Source organism: Cnephaeus nilssonii, assembly GCF_951640355.1.
Source record: "Cnephaeus nilssonii genome assembly, chromosome: 10".
Taxonomy (NCBI): domain Eukaryota; kingdom Metazoa; phylum Chordata; class Mammalia; order Chiroptera; family Vespertilionidae; genus Cnephaeus; species Cnephaeus nilssonii.
This window is the reverse complement of record NC_137081.1, coordinates 50,621,248-50,638,733: the sequence shown is the minus strand read 5'-3', so window position 1 is coordinate 50,638,733 and position 17,486 is coordinate 50,621,248. Positions and strand designations below refer to the sequence as shown.

At 35.9% G+C, this 17,486-nt stretch overlaps 1 protein-coding gene across 9 annotated transcripts in view; it reads left to right on the top strand.

The window, feature by feature from the left end:
* SCN2A (sodium voltage-gated channel alpha subunit 2) overlaps positions 1-17,486 on the top strand; it is a gene marked incomplete at both ends in the record, with an annotated part of 91,940 nt that overhangs the window by 51,331 nt on the left and 23,123 nt on the right. For all 9 annotated transcript variants that reach the window (XM_079782437.1, XM_079782436.1, XM_079782439.1 and 6 more), the window contains 3 exons: positions 6,737-6,857; positions 14,615-14,769; positions 16,358-16,531. In XM_079782437.1, coding sequence (XP_079638563.1) covers positions 6,737-6,857; positions 14,615-14,769; positions 16,358-16,531 — 450 coding nt within the window. The remainder of the gene's footprint in view (positions 1-6,736; positions 6,858-14,614; positions 14,770-16,357; positions 16,532-17,486) is intronic.

Genomic DNA, 17,486 nt, shown 5'->3' with positions numbered 1-17,486 from the left:
AATGAAGGTTATCCCGTTCCATGAGATCCATTTGGTGGATCTTTCATTTCCTGGTGTTGAAGTCACATTTATGTGCTAAAATATGCTAACCAAATTACTGGATCTAATGATTTTTTTAAAGATTATTAGTTTGAAACTGAGATGCAGTTTCCTCTCCTTCTGTCATCAAAACTCTGAAACAACCCTACCTTACTCATATTTGCTTATTTGGAAGGAGAAATGATTGTGCCATTCTTGTAGCATTCTCTTATCCTTTAGAGCAAAATATTCAGTCACTGGCACCCTAGATCCCATAAAAGGTAGTGCCTCAGATATTGGAGGAATGATATGTAAAATGAGACCTTAGAAGTATCATTGCTCATGGTTTAACACATATACACAGGGACTAGAAATATTTTCCCCTATTATATAATAATTCTTCAGAAAAAGCACGGTATATGACTCCGTGCTAGGATAATGGCTTGTTTTTCTCAGTTTCTTGAAAAGAGTCAAGGTTAGTTTCCTTATTCTCTGAGTATCCCATTTGCTGTGTGCCTTTGTTGAGAGGTAAATGAGGAAAAGCAGATTTGGCTGCAGTAAGTATAGAAGAACACAAACCAAATTGACTTCATTTATTCTCAATTCTCACATTACAGTTTCCAATTTTTGAACAGGTCTCCGATCCTCCCTTAGGAAACATTGTCAATTTTCTACAAGAGAATATATACATACTTGTTACCCATTGGGGCTACCGGCTGGGACCTGGGTTCTTTTCATAGACACAGAAAAGATTTTAAGGTCAATGAAAATGAAAGTAAAGCAAAATGGGGTTTATTAAAGATACATTACAAAGGAGGCACATGCCAGAAGAGAGAGAGAGACAGAGAGATTGGCCCCGAATTTCTGGGTTTAAAATGGAGGTTTTCTGGATGGCGCCTTCGTTTGTATTTAGGGCTGATTGCCAGAAACTATCTTTCTTCTGGGCCTGCCCTTACCCATAATGCATACAGAAAAACCCATAGGGGTGCGGGGTGAAAACCGAAATGCAAGTTTTTATTATAATTAGTCCAGGGCCTTAGTAAGGTCACATTGACATTGAGGTCATGTCGTTTTCCTCTGAGCTTGCGCCAAGAGGCAGCTGGCTCCCATCTGCCAGTGGCAGTCTGAAGGCAATGTTGGTCGGAGCCCAGTTCAGGACCCCAGGGCAGGCCTCACCCCAGCCGCTCAGGTCTAACTTCCTACCTAACATACTGAATTCTAATACTTAAGAGGTGGTGGTGGCGGGGGGAGGGTATGTATATAGAAGGTTTGGGTAACCAATAGTGGGATGAGTTCAATACAGCTATGATTTTATCCTGGAGAATGTGTAGTTCTCAGAGGCAAGTTTTCCAGTGGGATAGTGAGGAAGGGGGAAAGAAAGCGCTAAACAACCTGTAAGAACAAAGTGAGTAAATATGTGTGTGTTTGGGGCACTGGTAATCTGCTGAAGGGTAGGCCACAAAGGTTCCTTTTGCCATCCCAAGAAAGAGATTTAAGATCCTGAGATTCATAGATCAGAAAATTTTGTAATGTTTTCATTATAAAGAATAAAGTATTTTCTGGATAATGTAGTACGTTAATAATGATACTTTTGATTTTTTCCATCTTCCTTATTTAAGAAGGTAACAAGGACTAAAGTGTAGTACTAAAGTGTAACTTTGGCCTTTAGCCTATCCCAAAGCAAGCAAGACCATCACTTTCATTGTTCCAGTGTTAAGATTTCTCATGTAAAATGACCTGGAGTTGTCTTTAAGTACAGATTAGTACTAGGATCCCAGTGGGACAAAGGATTGCCATTCTTAAAGACCAAAATATTAGTTAGATATGAATACTTGATTTAATCTATACTTGAATGATCTTTTTATTTTTAAAAATATTATTTTATTGACTCAGATTAGAATATACTAGTCTTTTTCCAAATTATATACAATGTTTACTAATTGAATTTTTAAAAAATAACTTCATAATGAGAAACAAGTGTGCTTATGATAATCTTAATAGGAAGTAAAGTTTTCTCTCCCTTTTTCTATTGATTAATTATTTTTATAAATACTTGTACTTTCTGAAAGAAGGATAATTATTTTGGCACATTGATGTTTAATAATAATTTATCAATGATGTAGAAAGTAAAGGAAGTATATGTTTAAAAATACAAACTGATATTTGTGTCTTGACATTTATTTATTAGATCACTAAGCAAAATATGGTTTTTCTCTGCTTAACTCCTAAAACTAGAATTACCCAACTCTTAGAAGAAACCAGGTTTTAAGTAATATGAGCCCTATAATGAAGTTTGCACTTTAAAAATGTTTAATATTTACATTTAAAAGTAAATGATTGCCAATGTTATTCATATCAAATAAAAATTTGCTATTCCTGTTTGATATCTTAACTATCCTGACATTGGATTCACATTTTGTTAAAGTTTAATCAGATAAGGGCTATGCTAACAATATCATTCAGTCTACTTGTTTCCCAAGAAATAAGCTCAGACAATAAAAAGATAAACTACCCATCTAAATTTAGCTAGGAGAAATAAAGAACATGTCAAGTACAGAACTTGAAACTATAGAACTGGTTTTATTTCTAGACAGTTAACATTTTGGTCTCTTACTCATGTAGCATTTTGTAGTGAACTATGCCTAGACTGAAGTATGACAAGCAACCTTTTTTGAAAATTCTTTTTTAAGTGTATGAGGACTAATAGTTCCTTATAATGATGTGTGTTTGACAGTTCTAATTGGTGAATTTGCACTGTAGTTAGGATTGATTGTAATTATGACCTTATCTAGAGCTGAAGATTTTTATAGTCTTAGATTCATTTGGTTTTCATAGTCACCTTACAGATTTTAACTTTTAGTCAACATATTTTGTATGATTATGATATTTATCTCATGTGATTTAATAAAGTCATTGAATTGAGGTTATCTAGAAAGATTTTATAAGTCAGAATTTCAAAATATGAATATAACCTGAACTAATACTAAGCTCATGATCATGAGATATGGTAATTGACAATATCATGAGAACTATTTTAAACCTACAATGTTTAATTACATGTTAAGTCTACTAAATGTTTTAAATTGGTAAACATTGGGTTTACCTCTGAACCTTCAAAGAAATTCTCTAAGGAAAAATGGGGTACAGAAGATCTAGAGTCCAACTACTGACTCATTATGACTTTTGACAAGGTGATTTAAAGCCCCATTTCCTTCTCTAAATAGACACTGGAATGGTTGATGTTGAGGATGAATGTTCAGCCCAGATTCTTCATTTGTAAACCAAGTAAAGCTATTCAAGTAATTCATGAGAGAGTTAGGTCCTGTATTGTTCCACATCAGAGAGAAGATGGAGAAGGATGAGATTTCCTCTCCTTAAAGAGGCTCCATTCACTTGCTGGGACTGTAGATCCTTGTACATAGAGTGAAAAGAGAGAAAATATTGTCAGTGTTAGTTTTCCCGATTCCAGAGTTAAACTACAGTTTACTTTGAGATTCATTTCAGGAATGAATAATTGGGAACCTGGTGTTGAGACAGCACTCTTAATTCTAAGAGTTGTTGGTCATTACTTACACAATTTAGAATCTTGCAGGATTTGTGTTACTCTGCATCTTAAGTCAGAATATTATTTGTATGCACTTGAATGTGAAAGTATTAGATAGAAGGTGTTAGAAATAGTGGTGGAATAAGATTCCATGTAATAATCATTCATTTACTCAACAAACATTTATTAAACACAAACATTGATGATAAGTACTAGAGATACAGAAATGGTAAACGCATGATATTTGTTTCTAAAAATTAAGTCTAGTGAGATATGTCTTCTAGAAATGCAAAATATTTTATGTGCACTTTTGAAAAAGTAATAACATGACCTTTAAGTACAATCATATTTGGCTTCAATAAAAAAGCATCTAGCCCTGCCGGCATGGCTCAGTTGTTGAGCATTGACCTATGAACCAGGAGGTCCCAGTTTGATTCCCTGTCAGAACACATGTCTGGGCTGTGGGCTTGATCCCCAGTGGGGCGAATGGAGAAGGCAGCCAATCAATGATTCTCTCTTATCATTGATATTTCTCTCTCTCTCTCCTTCTCCCTTCCTCTCCGAAATCAATAAAAATATATTATTTTTAAAAAAAGTATCTACCCCTGGCCTATGTGGCTTAGTTGGTTGAGAATTGTCCCATGCACCTGAAGGTTGCCTGGTTTGATTCCCAGTTGGGGCACATGCCTGGGTCGTGGGCTCAATCTCCAGTAGAGAGCATGCAGGAGGCAGCTGATCAGCTGATCGATGTTTCTCTCTCACATAGATCTTTCTCCCTTTCCCTTCCTTTCTATCTGAAATCAATATTTTAGAAGCATTTATTAATTTCATGTCAAAACTAAGTCACTGTGCTAAATGAAAGGATTGATAAATTGATACTGCAGGATCCTTTGGAAACTTTTGAACATTTTGAACGAAGATTTCCTGGAATATCTTGTCTGGTGACTTTTTCCAATCGTTGTCAAGGGCTAAACTAACCATTATGTTATGAAGTCCACTCATTCATTCATTTTTAAACAATATTTATTGAGTACCTTCAACATACCCAGCCCTGATGTAGGCTCTGATGCAGTAATTGACCAATGCCAGCTTGAGAGTGTAGCACCCTGAATATGGATCCTCATTTTTTACTTGGGCCCCACTCCCAGGTCTTCCCCTAATCTGTATTTGCAGTGTGATGCTTGTTCCTAAGAGGAATGTTATCCAGTTCTAATTGTGGGCTGTCTGTAGTTAGATCAGATATGATTGTGCTTCAATTTTTCTGATTACTTATATCATATTTCAACATCCTGCAAATGATAAGATCAGTATTTTCAGATCCCTAATAGGTAACTACTTCCTGTGAATCGGATGGGTTGGAAAGAGAGGGCAATTAAATCATTTCTTAGTCAATTATGTATGTAAAAAAGGCTACACATATCTAAGACAAGGTCAGGGAATTGAAATAGTCCAAAAACTTAGCATATTTGTAATAAATTTCACTTCGACATTTCATCTTAAAACAAAATATATTTAAATGTTGTTGACAAAAATATTATAATTGATTGTCTATCTAGTATTGTGATATAGTTGATAAGTAGAAAAATGAATCAGCAACTTATAAACACCTTACAATATATAATACTTGATTTCATTAATTTGGTCAAATTAAAAAGCAATGCCCAAACTATTTCCAAGGCAGACATATATGATATTTACAGTTCCATAACTGGTATTGTTAAATTACATAAGATACAACATTTTCTGTTTGTAAAAATATTGATTGATTGATTTTGAGAAAAAGAGAGAGCAACATTGATTTGTTGTTCCACTTATTTATACATTCATTGGTGATTTCTCGTATGTGCCCCAACGGGGGATCAAACCTGTAACCTTGGCATATCTGGCTGATACTCTAACCAACTGAGTTCCCTGGTCAGGACCAGGCAAAGCATTCAATCTCATATATTATCTATAAATATTTTACTTCATGAGCACCACTTGTCAAGTAAATATTTTATATAAAGAAAATTATTTTCATACAATAAATTAACCATTTTCCCAGGGTAATTCATAGAATCCTTAGGCCAAATGTGCATAGAATATTTCTAGTTCTGACTACATCTATTTTATAATAGTTCAACATATTTTAACCTGCATTTTATCATGTGCTTACCTCATCCCCTCTATAATGTAGCTCTTACCAGCTCAGCCGTTTTCTAATGTTATGCATTAATGGTAATAACATTGTAACAGGTTGGAGAATGCCCTGGCCCAAACTACTCTGATTCCATGTGGCACTCATACCTGGCCCTGTGTCATGACTGCAGCATCTTAAGATCAGGCTCAAGGCTGGGGTCTCTTCATTTATGCTGATCCACTAAGGGCCTGACCTGGCTAAAGTTTATTGCATTTCAAGGTTTAAAACAATTTCTTTCTAGTACATATATATATATACTTTTGGTGGTATTTGATTTAACCTAAAGGAAAACAAAACAACAACCAAAGATTTATTTTTGCTTGTATTAACAAAACAGGTAAGAGTGCCAGAGTAACAAGTAGTTTCCAAATGCACAATGAAACACGGGAGTGCATTGGCCAAAGAGAATGCAAAATATCAGCTCTTGCTATAAAGCTAACAATGTGCTGCTCTTTTGGGAATTAGAAAACTATAGAATATATTTAATAACAACTGATGGTATATGTTTTCATGTCAATGAAAAGTGGATAAATTTAGATTGTTGCTGTTTATGTGCATTGGATCAAATCTTTTCTGCATTTGACATGAAAATACACTTATACAGCTTTCGTTGGTTGGGTCACAATTTTAGAATAAAACACACTATACTATTTGCAAACTAATTTACCGAAGCAAGATCACGGACAACCATACAACTCTGGCAGCTTCCATGAGCTCTCTGCAGGATTTTATTTCAGAATCTTTATGATAGGCTTCATTAAAAATTATATAAGTTGTCAGTAGCATATTTTTAAAGAAAAAAAAATCCTTTATTGCTGAATCTAATCTTGTGACCCCCCCACCTCTACTAAAGCAGATTGGCATTATGTTTAAGATATTCTTAAATTACAGATCAAGGGAATGCGTCCCGAAGACTTGAGGGCACACCTTTTGAATTTTTATATTGTAGAGTAAAGAAAACATTTTAAAAGCTTTTCTGTGGAATTGATTTTCAGAAGTTAAATGCAACTAGTTCATCAGAAGGCAGCACAGTTGATATAGGAGCTCCCGCTGAGGGAGAACAACCTGAAGTTGAGCCTGAAGAATCTCTGGAACCTGAAGCCTGTTTCACAGAAGGTAAGAGAAACAAGGCATGTCTGTTCAGTAGACTTCTCTTAGCCATCCATCCACTCCCCTCCCCCTTTTAAAATCATCTACATCTATCTAACAACCATTATTTGTTTGCTTCACTTTTTCTATATTAAAAAAAAGATGATTTTTTAAAGAGGTAAGATTTAATTTATGTGATCAGATATTCTTATTTTTGTGGATCCTATTCAACTCTTGGAAATGCTGCTAACTATCTGGGTTTTTTTGGTGATCTTCTAGCCCAGTGGTTGGCAAACTCATTAGTCAACAGAGCCAAATATCAACAGTATGACGATTGAAATTTCTTTTGAGAGCCAAATTTTTTAAACTTAAACTTCTTCTAATGCCACTTCTTCAAAATAGACTTGCCCAGGCCATGATATTTTGTGGAAGAGCCACGCTCAAGGGGCCAAAGAGCCGCATGTGGCTCGCGAGTCGCAGTTTGCCGACCACGGCGCTAGACTATCGAATAGAAGAGAAAGCCAAATCATACCTATCTCTCTTTAGCTTTAGAAAATAAAAGAAAAAAAAATGAAACTCAAAGAACTAGTTTATGGTTTACTGTTTTATCTGATCATAATGGGTACTAACTGAGTACATTTAAAACTGTCCCTAAAGGGTTACCTGTGTCTGCTAAAGTTAAACATTTTATGAGCTCTGGATTATAAAAGATAATTAAATGCCAAAATATACTATGAGAAGACTGTCAAACCTCAGAGGGAAGGTAGGGGAGGGTGGGGGAAAGGGGGAGAGATCAACTAAAGGACTTGTATGCATGCATATAAGCCTAACCAGTGGTCACGGACAACAGGGGGGTGGAGGAATATGTAGGGAGGGGTTTGGAATGGGAATGGGGGGATGAGGACAATTATGGGATGCCATCGTACCTAATAAAACAGTAATATGCAAATTGACCGTACCTTTGCTACACCCATAAGCCACGCCCACCAGCAACGCCCACCAGCCAATCAGGAGCAAATATACACATTAAACCAGCAAAGATGGCGGGGGTTGGGATCCAAGCAATGATGGTGGACTGGGGCAGGCGGTTAGCACCAGCAGCCGGCTGACCAGGTCCCGGATAGGAGCTTCGAGTCAGCTGCCTCCAGCGGCGGCTGACTTGAAACCCCTATCAGGGATGACGGACCAGGGCAGGCGGCGTGGGTTAGCGCCGCCAGCCACCTGACCAGGTCCACGATCAGGGATCAGGGACCAGGGCAGGCGGCAAGGGGTAGTACCGCCAGCCGCCTGACCAGGTCCCGGATAGGGGCTTGGAGTCTAGCATAACAAAAAGAATACTCAGCAAAAGCAGGAGACAAGGTTTCATAAGTTCTCCCCCAGGTCACCACTGTTCTCTTATACATTTTAATTATCCCAGACTTTGCCTGATGGGATTTGATTTGAATTATGCCTGATAGAGATTACATGGCATGAATTGTAGGCTCATTCTTTTTGTGGTTGCCTGACTGAGAAATGCCTTGGAATGAGAGAAGGCACTTTTATTTTCCTTTTTCATTCTATAGAGACTGAGGAATTACAGTTATATGAAGAAGTTAGTGAGAGAATGAAAGTCTCATGCTGTATTTTTCTGTAAGTTTTATCATGTGGACTATCAAAAACTTGGTGGGATCCTTTTCAAGAGGTGTTACAAAAATTATGTTGGAATTAACATTCAAGAGTAAAAGGAGAGAAGTGAGTGGTGGGTAAAGGAAAGAACTTTGTCCTAGAAACCAAATAGAAGCCACATAAACCTTCAGATTCTTACTCATTGTGCTTTGGAGGTATTAAAGGATAATTTTTTAAAAAGGTAAAATCATGACTCATAATCTGTATAGATAAAAGGCTAAGTGACCGACATTTGTCCACCCGTCCAACCAACCGGTACATATGACGCACACTGGAAATTTAAAAATAAACTTTGACTCGCACATGTGCCATACATATAAAGCTCTCGCTGGCGCTAATTTGAATGTTGCATTTGGTGGGAAAGTTCTTTTCAGAGGGGATATTTGTGTCACCATGCTATACGATTGGCCATAGTACAAATGAGTTTAAAGTACTGTAGTGTTTGGGGATGTTTCAGACAGTTGTCTCTTAAAACAAATATGAGATCAGAGGATTCTGCTTATAGTGAATGGTTAGTAAAACTTGGAGATGGCAAACTTGATAGCAGTTTTCATTTAGGAATGGATATTATTGAAATTCCCCATGAAATGATTTTTAATGGATCTATTATTAAAGCCACCTTTGGAAATAGTATATCTATAGATAATATTAAAAATATATCTAAACGTGCAATTCTTTGTCCAAAAAATGAGCATGTTCAAAAATTAAATGAAGAAATTTTGGATATACTTGATGGAGATTTTCACACCTATTTGAGTGATGACTCCATTGACTCAACAGATGATGCTGAAAAGGAAAATTTTCCTATTGAATTTCTTAATAGTATTACTCCTTCTGGATTGCCATGTCATAAATTAAAATTGAAAGTGGGTGCAATCATCATGCTATTGAGAAATCTTAATAGTAAATGGGGTCTTCGTAATGGTACCAGATTTATTATCAAAAGATTGCGACCTAACATTATCAAAGCTGAAATATTAACAGGATCTGCAGAGGGAGAGATTGTTCTGATTCTAAGAATTGATTTGTCCCCATCTGACACTGGCCACCCATTTAAATTAATTCGAAGATAGTTTCCCGTTATGCCAACATTTGTGATGACTATTAATAAATCACAAGGACAAACTCTAGACAGAGTAGGAATATTCCTACCTGAACCCGTTTTTGGACATGGTCAGTTATATGTTGCTTTCTCTCTCTCTTTTTTTTTTTAAAAAAAGTATTTTTTTTAAATATTTTATTAATTTTTTTACAGAGAAGAAGGGAGAGGGATAGAGAGTTAGAAACATTGATGAGAGAGAAACATCAATCAGCTGCCTCCTGCACACCTCCTACGGGGGATGTGCCCGCAACCAAGGTACATGCCCTTGACTGGAATCGAACCTGGGACCTTTCAGTCCACAGGGCAACGCTCTATCCACTGAGCCAAACCAGTTAAGGCGGTTACTTTCTCTTGAGTTCAAAGAGCATATTACGTTAAAGTTAAAGTTGTAAATACTTTATCTCAAGGGAAATTAAACATTGATGTTTTTACTCTTAATGTGGTATACAGGGAGATATTAGAATAAGTTTAATCACTTTATCAGTCATTATTTACATCAATGTTGTTTTTATATTATGAGTTTGTTATTGTTGTTATATCATTTTGTTATTGTTTAGTTATTAATAAAATTATGTATTATTTTCATATACATTGTACTCATTTCCTTTTATCTCTCACACTTTTATTATAGAGAAAGGGCAAATAGCAATATTAAAATATTTCATCTAATTAATTCCCTTTCAATGTGCATGAATTTTGTGCACCGGGCTACTAGTAATCAATAAAGAAATTAAAATATATATATTATATTATATTATATTATATTGTATTGTATTATATTATATTATATTATATTATATTATATTATATTATATTATATGGGGCACCATGCCATTGGAGTAATCTGAAGAGGATTTTCTACAGAAAGCTAAAAGTATGTTATTTGAGGTATGGATCAATTATCTCTTGAACAATAATACTGTGTATCAAACCACCCAAAATTTCTTAGCATTTGAAAACCAAAACCAAAACCCTGGGACTCACTTCATTTTTACAAACATATTTTTGCCCACAATCCCATTGCTGGCTAGCTAGTTTTGTTGATCTTGCTTGGGCTTTCTCACAAGTCTGAGGTCTTGGATGAGACAATTGAAGTGACTCAGCTCCACTTGGCTATCTCATCCTCCACACCCTGGCCTGAGGTTGTTCTAATCCTGAAGGCAAAGGGGCAAGAGAGGAAGCCCAAACACTAAGGTCAAGCTTCCACTTGTGTCAGGTGTGCTTCTGTCCTTCAGCCTGGCCAATCTAGATTCAGTGTGAGAATGTACTACTAAAGATACCAAAAGTTATTAAAGTTTAGGGCAATACCACAGGACACAAAATTCTTTACATTTCTTATGTAAGCCACTATTATAGACAGAGAAACACTTCTCCAAAACCCTGGGACTCACTTCATTTTTACTCATTTTTTAATTAACAGCTATTTAATAATTCATACTATGCCTTAATCTCAGATTCAATACCATACAGTAATTACTGAAATAAAAGTTTTTTTTTAATAATAATGACTGCCTCAAATTATTGCTAGTTTATTGCAACTAAGTCTAAAAAAGTTTCATTTGGGTAATATATGTTTATATTAAGGACATTAAACCTGTTTTAATTTAAACTTTAAGGTAAGTTTTTAAAAATGCAAATATACAGATGTTAGAAATCACAATTGATGTCAATAGATTCTTTCCAGGTTTTTACAGAAGATTATGTTGCATACACTTATTTATTTTGGACTTAAATGCATTGGTGAAAATAAATATTTAAATATTCATTATCAAGTTTTTGTTTTTTTTTTAATATATTTTATTGATTTTTTACAGAGAGGAAGGGAGAGGGATAGAGAGCTAGAAACATCGATGAGAGAGAAACATCGACCAGCTGCCTCCTGCACACCCCCCACCGGGGTTGTGCCCGCAACCAATGTACATGCCCTTGACCGGAATCGAACCTGGGACCTTTCAGTCCGCAGACCGACGCTCTATCCACTGAGCCAAACCGGTTTCGGCCATTATCAAGTTTTAAACAATTTTAGAGCAAAAGCTATTTGTTCAGCATAAGTTATGATGGAAGCTATTTTTTTCTTATTTTCTTCAAAAAATCTGCATACATTTCAGTATAATTACTTGATTATAAAAAAAATTATAAGCCTTGACCAGTGTTCTCAGTGGTTAGAGCATCAACCCATGCACCAAAGGGTTTCAAGTTTGATTCCCAGTCCAGGGCATGTACCTGGGTTGCAGGTTTGATCCTGCCCTGGTCAGGACACATGCGGGAAAGCAACCATCAATGTGTCTCTCTCACATCCATGTTTCTCTCTCTGTCTCTCTCTCTTCCTCCTCCCCTCCTTTCCACTCTCTCTAAAAATCAATGGAAAAAAATATTCTCAGATGAAGATTAACAACAACAACAACAAAGAATTATGACTTCGCAAAACATTCAAGTGTTATCTCACAAAAATTATTTTTGTGGTATTAGTTATTACTCTTTCCCAGACAACTAGCTTACTTTAGGATATCTATATATATAAAAGCCCAGCGACCAGAATGGTGGAATGACCAGAATGACTGGAACAACCAGTGGCTATGATGTGCATTGTGGCACCCAGCCAGCCTGATCCGGGCCCTGATCAGGACAACGCCCCCCCCCCCCGCCCCCTCAGCTGACCCAGCCCCTGACAGGCCCCCAACACCTCAATCAGGGACAGGGCCAGCTGGCCAACTGCCTGCAGCCCCTCCCCCCTACCGACCCTCATCGGGATGAGCCTGTTGGACCCCACCCATGCACGAATTCATGCAATGGGCCTCTAGTATGCATAATAATAAATATGATGCTATCAACATTGTCTTTTACAAAGGTAAAAAAATTAAGAATAAAATATTACCAGCATAGCATTATAAACAATAATAATGAGTAATTCATAGATGCTGACCAACTTTGACAATTTGAATATTTTTGTTATATTTGCTTCAGTTTTTATTTAAGAATAAATCAGATACAGAGTAGGCCCCTTTTGTACCCCTTCCTTTCTTCTATCTTAGAGGTAAACCAGTGTCTCAATATTTTGTCATTTATTATTCCTACTAACCTGGTCTTTCTTTTTGGTTAAACAGTGTCTTTTCATCTCATATCCTCGTTAGGGGGGAAATTACAGTTTCATTTAATTAATTGCAATGAATATATTTAGGGCATGTAATTCTCCTCAGTCCTTTGGGAAACAGAAATATCAAAAGGATCTTGCCCTCAAAAAACAACAAATATGCCCTGTATTTCTTAATGAGAAACTAATAACATTTAATAGCACTTCATTAAATTTTCATGAAACAAAAGATATGATCTGGCTGCTTTTATATTTATAAAATAGCATCTGATAAATATCTATCCAGTAAAATACTATGCTCCTTGCAGATGAGGTAACCATTCTTCTATTCATTGGATAAGAGTCCTTTATCGTGGTGAACACCCTGTCTCCTGGCTCCTCTGGTTCCCACACACCAGTGCCTCCATACTCTGTGTGCTGCCAGGTCCTGTCAACTTAGCGGTATCTTTTGTTTCCTGACCACTGCCACCATCATTACCCTTGCTTTCACTTTCCTTAACATTCAGTTGATTGTGTCTCAGACTCTGAACTCCTTTCCCATCTTCTTTCTTCTATCCAATTTTCAAAACAGGCATACATAATTCTAAAATCAGTGTTCTTATCAGGTAAAGCTTCATAACTTACAAAAAAAAAAAAAAAAAAACAACAACCCTTCAATGTGCCCCCCATTAGACAGCAGATAAAATTTAAATTTTCTCATTCAGGTCCTCTTTTCAGATTAGCTCTCAGTGTCTTTTCTAGTCTCGATTCCTAATCCTCTCTGTCATGTAACTTCCAGGCATTCATCTCACCAACTTCTACTTGTATCATTGTTTCTGCATTCCTTATAGCTCCAGGTACTAACTGGTTCTTACACATCTTTTAAAATCTCATCTCAAATCCATTACCTCCATAAAGCTCAATATCAGAAATTAATCTCTGCCCACAAACTTTCACAATACCTTATTTATTTGTGATAATTGTTGCTTTTTGTAATTATTGAATCTCTCCTGCTTAAAATGCAAATTGTTTTTAGAGCAAGGCTATATCTTAAACATTCTAGTATTATAATTTGTTCAATACAAGTCCTTGAATACAACAGATATTCAATAAATATTTGTTTACAAGCCTTTGATCTAATAGTCCACAAATTACACAAAGATATTTATTACATTATTGTTAATAATAGCCAGAATTAAAGCTACATAAATATTCAATAATAGTGGAATAATTATATAAATTCTTGTTAAGTCTGATAATCTTATTTAGAGATATTGTGAAACACTTCATATTCTATTTACTTATAATTAAAAAGGAAATATTGGCCCTGTCCGGTGTGGCTTGGTTGGTTGGGCATGGTCCCATGCACCTGAGGGTTGCTGGTTTGATTCCCCATCAGGGCACATGCCCAGATTGCAGGTTCGATCTCCAGTTGGGATATGTGCAAGAGGCAACTGATCAATGTTTCTCTCTCATTCAATGTTTATCTCCTCTCTCTCTCTCTCTCTCTCTCTCTCTCTCTCTCTCTCTCTCTCTCTCCCTCTCTTTCCCTCTTACTCTCTCTCTCTAAAAGCAATAAAAACATTTATTTTTCAAAAGGAAATGTTTATATTATACTATTAAGTGAAATAATTAGAATTCAAATATACAAATATCCACATATGAATGAAATTATCAACTTCTGGTGATTTCAATTTTCTGTCTGTTTTTCTATGTCTTTATAATGCAATATAATCCAATGTAATAGTTCCATAAACAAAAAAAATGTGTGGAATGAGTAATTGAAAACATTATAGATGATTTCTATTTCTATAAGTGGAAGCCATCTTAAAAAATGGAAGTAATTTACCAGTTGTCAGATAATAATATAGGAGAATCTCCCACCAACACAAATGTACATAATCAAAGAGTATTTTCTTTTTCTTCCTTTACTTTGACATATTTAAGACTGTGTACGGAAGTTTAAGTGTTGCCAGATAAGCATAGAAGAAGGCAAAGGAAAACTCTGGTGGAACTTGAGAAAAACTTGCTATAAAATAGTGGAGCATAACTGGTTTGAAACCTTCATTGTCTTCATGATTCTGCTCAGCAGTGGGGCACTGGTAAGTGACATATGATCTGCTCCTTTACCTTTCCTCTTGATGAACCTCCTATTTCATGTTTTTACAATAAGTTGTTGGTGAGGATGAGAGACATTGTGTAATATTTTTAGCATAGTTGTGAGAGGCTCAATAAATAGGCTCAATAAATTTATTGTTTTGGAGTAGGCCTCCAAATGAATCAAACTCAGAACACTCTGGTTTTTGTAATATCTAAAAAAGGATCTTTTTTACTTTCACTCAACAAAGACAGTTCTTACTAAGAATGAATATGCAGTTATGATGTGGGATAATCTGCTGAATATCAAACTACGTAACGTAACTCCATTGCCGCAGGGAACTCACCTGCCTTGTTCGTGCTGATTCACTAGTGCCAACCATAGAGAATGGTAAATAGTACACTGACATGATTCTGACTAGTAGCAAAGTGAAAGCATTACGAACTTATTTTATGTCTGATTTCATCCAACGGAATGATCAATTTGGTCAGAATATTGATTAACGTAATAAAAAGTGTGACCAGTTTTCCTATTTGGTGATACAAACATGGTTGCATTTGTACTATTTTTTCAGTTAGTCAGTAGTGTTTGTTGAATTGATTTCAATGTAAGGATATGGCATTGTATCTGGAGGCCTCTAAGCCCACCTCTGATTTAATTGACAATCCTGCATCCTGCCATGTACTCAGAACAAAGAGGGTCAGCCCTGTGTTTTATTGCCAAGTGGAAAGACAACCCTGAATCTCATCAGTGACTAGTAGTGTCCTTGTTGTAGTAGCTCTTGGTTCTCAAGTACATCCAGTCAAAGCTCAAGGACATACATCAACAGGCTGGCCTCTGAGCAGTTTCCACCTTCAGCTATAAATTGAGCTGAAAGTTTTTAGGCCCTGGTGCTAAGCCGTGGTCACAAGCTCAGATTCCCTTTTTCTTCAAAAAAGACATTTTTTCTTTGTCATTCTTCCAGACCACCAGGTTACCCTCATAGTTTTTCCTGTAAGGGGATTGAGTTAGACAATTGCTCTTTTCATTCCAGATGTCCCAGAGACTCCTGTAAATAAGTCCCCAACCCTTTCTGAAGAACTCTGCAAAATGATGGCATAAGGAGCATCTAGACACTGTGTGTGTGTGTGTGTGTGTGTGTGTGTGTGTGTGTGTGTGTGAAAGAGAGAGAGAGAGAGAGAGAGGAGAAAGTGAGGAGGTTATAGTCCAGTGTCCTTCCCCAGGCTAATGAAGCTCATTGCTTTACATTTGCATTAGTGTGAGGGTACATCCCAGTGACTGCACTAAATGAAGTGAGTCTACTTGCCGTGACTTTCTGCTGTGGAAAGAAGCAGCTGGCAGTAAAAAATTTTAAGTTTTTTTTTAGGTACTGATACTAAAATTTTAAAATTATTTGAATTTATTGATTGACTGAAATGCCCAGGCAGCAGTCATTTGCATATAGATAGCTGTAACACAAAATGCAGCTATGGAAAACATGAAGGCTTCCAGCGCGGGCACCTGAGAAGAGGTTTGCAGCATGTATTTTCTAATAAGCTATCAATTAGCGACAGTTAGTACAATGAAATTTAATTGGACTTTTTTCCTTACAGGCCTTTGAAGATATATATATTGAGCAGCGAAAAACAATTAAGACCATATTAGAATATGCTGACAAAGTTTTCACTTACATATTCATCCTGGAAATGCTTCTCAAGTGGGTTGCATATGGTTTTCAAATGTATTTTACCAATGCCTGGTGCTGGCTAGATTTTTTGATTGTGGATGTGAGTATTCTTCACTGTTTCATTCCTTTGGCATGTGATGATACATCAAGCATGTCAAACTCAAAGGCTAACACAGGCCAAATAAACAAGGTTTAAGTTTATGTGGGTTGCAAAAAACAAAAGGTTCAATTTTCATAGAAACGTAGGTTTATTTTGATAGTGATGTGCTGAATACAAAGGACTGAAATAAATGAGTAATCATTAACATAAAATAATAGAACATTTTAATAAAAATTAATATTTTTTCTTGAACATTAACTTACCAGACACTGAATAACCGCACAAATTAATAAGCGTAATGCAAATAAACCTATTTTTCTTGTTCTCCAAAAGTGAAATATTTCCGGTTGCACACACCAAACAAGTCAGTCCAAGAGTAATGACTTGGCCATCTGCTGCTAAAATACTCACTGCTAGTATTAGTGGAGAGAAATGATGCACCTGCATGCAAGACACATAAGGAAAATGAATGCAACACAATTATAGTAGTCAGTCATTAGCGAGCATTTTAGTTTGTTATTAATAATAATGTATAACAAGATATTGTAAAAATTAAGTTACAAAATGTTTATTAAAATATTTCTTATATACCGTTATGTTGGCTGTGTTACAAAAATATTCATTGTGGGCCACATGCGGCCCATGGGCCACGAGTTTGACATGCTTGTGCTACATGTTAGTCCTTGCAATGATGCTTAGCATATATATAGTGAGCACTCCATCAATATTGTCTGCATGGGCCCAAATATAAATGGTGATTTCTATTTTCCCAATGATACAAAGTCCCAAAACCTTTTTTATTTTTATTTTTTTGGCCAACTTAAATACAGTCAAATGCTATGTTATTATCATTAAAAGGTGAAATAGCAGTCAAATGCTATGTTATTATCATTATTGATTTAGTTTCAAATTAATATTTAACATTTCAAGCTATACAAATAATATGTTTATTTCG